The following is a 4,028-nucleotide window of genomic DNA, read 5'->3' as shown; positions in this document are numbered from 1 at the left end:
CCGTGCCGACATACTCGCCCGGCGCGCAGGTGCTCCCGCAAAGGGAGGCCACCATGGGATTGGTATCGAGGAAGACCAGCCCATGCCAGCACGCCAGGCAGCTGTCCACGTCGGAGCACCACTCGCAGGAGGGATCACAACGCCTGCAGGCGCCCGCCTGGACCGGCGACCGAAAGTGTCCCCCGAGGCAGGCATCACACTCCCATGGCGAGGTGCACCGCTTGCAGCCCTCCAGGCAAGGCCGGCACGCTTGCGCCTGGGCATCCAGCCAGCGCCCCTCGGGGCAGGCGTCCAGGCAGGCCCCATCCACGAGGATGCGGCCAGCCCGGCACCGGGTGCAGGAGTCCGCCCTGGCCGAGGGGACAGCGCACTCGGCGCAGTCCCGGTGACAAGGGAGACATGGGCCCATGACGCCGGGCTGCGCCAGGGCAAAGCCCGCCTGGCAAAGGGTACACTCATGGGCACCATCGGCCTGGGGGCCACCGATCGGGCCACACAGGGCACATTCGAGCGGACAGTCACACATGCCGGTCCGGTGGTTGGCATGCAGTCCAGCAGGGCAGGCATCCAAGCAGGCGTCAGGCGCCTCGTGCAGGGCCAGCCGGCAGCGAGAGCACTCATCCGGACCGGGCCCGGTGCAGGCCATGCACCGGCCATGGCATGCGAGGCATTCCGGCTCGAATGTCCCCTCCGGGCAATACTCCACCTGCAAGTCCACCCGATAGGGGTCGGCATGGTCGAGGGCCAGCAGGAAGCTCGCCCGGTGGCGCCGCTTGAGCCCCGGCGCGTCGGACTGGAGGCCCGGATCGGACACCGGCACCAGGGACGAGGTGGCCACCGAGGGCAGGGTGTGTGGCAAATCAAACAGCTGCCCAGGCTGCAGATGGCAAAAGCCGCTGCCGATCGAGCACCGCAGGACCGACACCCCCAGCAGATTGCTGGTCAGCAGCACCAGGGCCGCCGGGTGTTCCGGATCGCCCAGCGGCACCGCGAGCACCTGGTAGTTGAGGGGCGCACCGTCCGGCAGCTCGGCCAGCAGCAGGGAATTGCCGACCATGGTGGACGTCCGCCCATGGGGCACCGCCCCGAGGGGCAGGTGAATGGCTTCCCAATAGGCGGGCCCGGTGGGCGCATCGCTCGGCACTTGGACGCCCGACAGGAACACCTCGCCTGCCCCGCTGGCATGGGCCAGTCGACCGGGGGTGGCCGCAAAGAGGGCCGGCCGGTGGCCCACCCCCTCGCCCGGACGCCGGGCCACCACCGAGGTCAGACCCTCGAGCCGCATGTCCGACTCGCGGGCCAGGGCAACCAAATCCAGCGCATAGCCCTCCTGATGGGTCGGCCCGGCACTGTGCAGGCGCATCCACAGGTCCGGCCAGCCGTCCGGCCCGGGGAAGCGCACCGGCACCAGCAACACCCACGGGACCAGGGCCACCAAGAGCGTCTCCGGCTCCACGGTCAGCATATAGAGAGAGGAGCCGACCGAGGCCAGGACCGTCTGGCTGTCCAGTGCCCGGAGCTGGGCGCATGGCTGATTGACAGCCGTCTGCAATGTCAGCCGGGTGTCGCACAGCCCCGGCGCTTCGGGCACCCCAGGCCGGAGGCACACGAAGCGCGCAAGGGTGATGCTTTGGGCCGTGCAAAAGACCGCCCCGATGGAGCCCCCCTGCGAGGGGACAACCATTGGCTCCAGCTCGACATAGTGCAAAATGGAAGGGCCGAGCCCATGGAAGCTCGTCGACGGCAGGTCAGTGATGTCCAGGGTGGCCGGGTCGGGCTGCTGGTGCTTCATCCACCGAGGAGGGACATTGGGGTCCGCGGGGAAGCCCAAATAGTGTGCCGGGCCGCCGGGAGGGATGACCTCCGGAAGCTGCAGGACCGTCTCATGCCCCGGCCGGTGGAGAGCCACCAGGCGCGTCGGAGCCAGGAAGCCCAGCCGCTCGACGGCCGAGCCGCCGCCGCCGCCGGCGGTCGGCGCCGAGGACAGCTCAACGCCCACCGGGGCGCCGGATGCCTGGGCCGGCTGGCAGAGGGAGCCATTCCGCCGGAAGCCCAACCGGCAGCCGGTCACACAGGTGGGAACCTCGCTCGATGGGTCCAGCTCCAGCAGGTACCCTTCCTGGCAAACAAGGCACCCACCGGCAACGCACGTCCTGCAGTGGGGGTCCTGGCAGGCGACGCATTGACCTGCCGGCACCGGCGTTCGCCACGCCGCCGAGGTCACGAAAGCAAGGGGGGAGGGCAGCAGCAGCAGCAGCAGCAGCAGCAGCAGCAGCAGAGCAGGGTGGTCAGAGATCGGCCCAGGGTCGTGCTCGAAAGCCAGGCTCGCCGGCAAGAGGGAAGCCAATGCAAGCAGGGGGGGGGGGGGGTCAGGAAAGCCGGAACCCAGGCACCCGGCCCGACAGGCGGGCAGGAGGACAGGAAAAAAGAACCCCCGAACGAGCCAAATGGCGGGCCCACGGTGAAAGGGGCGTACGTTGACCCGAGGGAGCCTGTGTCAGCATCCAGCCCGCGGCGCATCCGGCACAGAGCTCCTCCTGCCCTGCCAGGAAGGACAGCTCTCGACCCGGGGCGCACTTCCACCCATCGGCATTGGACAGCACATTGCCCGGGGTGCTGCAGATGATGCTTCGGTCCGTGTCGCAGCGGAAGGCCACCGGATCGAGGAAGATCCATTTCGAGGCCAATACCCAATTCGACGATGTCGGGTCCGAGGATGCCAGGCGAATCGGCCTCAGGGAGGGCTCAGCGGACCCGGCCCCCGGCGGCAGGACCAGCTTCAGCCAGCGAATGAAATCCCCCCGCCCGGGCACCAAGACCGCATGCCAAATGACCGGGGCCTGGCCCGAAGGCGGCGGATCATACACCTGTAGCCATGCGATGGCCTGGCCGGCCAGGTCCTTCGGGGAGGGGACCATGAGGCGCGCGCTGGCGGACAGCTGCCCCGGCAGGCCGATGACAAGGGGACTCGCGCAATCAGCCAAGTGGCCACCCCGGCAAATGACCACCATCCCACTATCCAACAGGGCCACCGTGTCTTCCACATTGCCGGGCACCAGTCGCGTGGGGCGGACATCCAAAAAGCGGCTTCCCGCGAGACCGGGCCAGGCCGAGGTGGAAGTCGCACTGACGATGGCCTGCTGGAGGGTCTGGGCTTCGGGCCGGCCCGGGCTGTCGGCCAGGCCGGTGGCAGGAGCACTGACCGGCGTCAAGAGCACCCGGCCATAGTACTCGCCATGCCACATGTGAAAGTTGCCCCCCAATCCGGCGGCCGCTCGGATGCCGGCCAGGTCCATCTGGGCCGGCGGGTGAACCAGGCTGAGGTGGAGATCGTTGGCCTGGAGCCAAGCAAACATGATGTCACCGATGTCATCGCGCCGGATCAGCAGCTCCACCAAGTTTTCGTCTATGGCCGACGCGGCCAGAACGCTGAATGTGCCCACTTGGTGGGTGTATTCCCCGGACCCGAGCACGAGCACCAGCGAGTCGGGCTGGATGCCCATGAGGGCCGGTTGGCCGGAGAGGCTCGGCACGGGCTCCATCGGGTAGTCCCGCGGCCCGAAGGGCATGCTACTGCCGAGGGTGCTCTGTGGGGTGGGCGAAAAGTGGACGCCCACTCGGTCGAGGGAAAGGGGGCTGGATTGGGGATCCCACTGGGAAAAGACATTGGCCTGGCGGTTGATCAGGGGCCGGATCAGCTGCGCACTGCGGCCGGCCACATAGGTGCCCAGGAAGGGGCCGGGCTCGATCGGGGACAAGGGCCGGGCAGATCGCACGAGGTGCACCTCCGGCACGACGGTCGGCGGCTCGGACACAAAGCGATCCCCGATCGTCCGCAGCCAGGCGCCCGCCGGCCGGGAGGCCAGCAGCCCCACGAGCAGGAGGATCGCCAAGACGGGCAAAGACCGCCAGGGGCCCCATGTGCCGGGAGGCACTCGGCCGCGGGCCATCGCGCTCCGTCCAAGGGTCAGGCACCGACGGACAAGGCAGGCGAGGAGGAGGGAGGGGGAGGGGGGGGGGGGAAAGGG

The 4,028-nt window shown here is 69.2% G+C and overlaps 1 protein-coding gene across 1 annotated transcript in view; it reads right to left on the bottom strand.

Annotated features, from left to right (window-relative positions):
* Nucleotides 1-3,950, bottom strand: part of H696_05061 (TKL protein kinase) — a gene marked incomplete at its 5' end in the record, with an annotated part of 6,598 nt that extends 2,648 nt beyond the window's left edge. The window contains 2 exons of the mRNA XM_009498922.1: nucleotides 11-2,324; nucleotides 2,578-3,950. Of these exons, the coding sequence (XP_009497197.1) occupies nucleotides 11-2,324; nucleotides 2,578-3,950 (3,687 nt within the window). The remainder of the gene's footprint in view (nucleotides 1-10; nucleotides 2,325-2,577) is intronic.
* Nucleotides 3,951-4,028: the final 78 nt, after the last annotated feature.

This window comes from Fonticula alba (assembly GCF_000388065.1).
Source record: "Fonticula alba strain ATCC 38817 unplaced genomic scaffold supercont2.8, whole genome shotgun sequence".
NCBI lineage: Eukaryota > Rotosphaerida > Fonticulaceae > Fonticula > Fonticula alba.
Note: the sequence above shows the minus strand (reverse complement) of the source record. Positions and strands in the feature narration are given on the sequence as shown.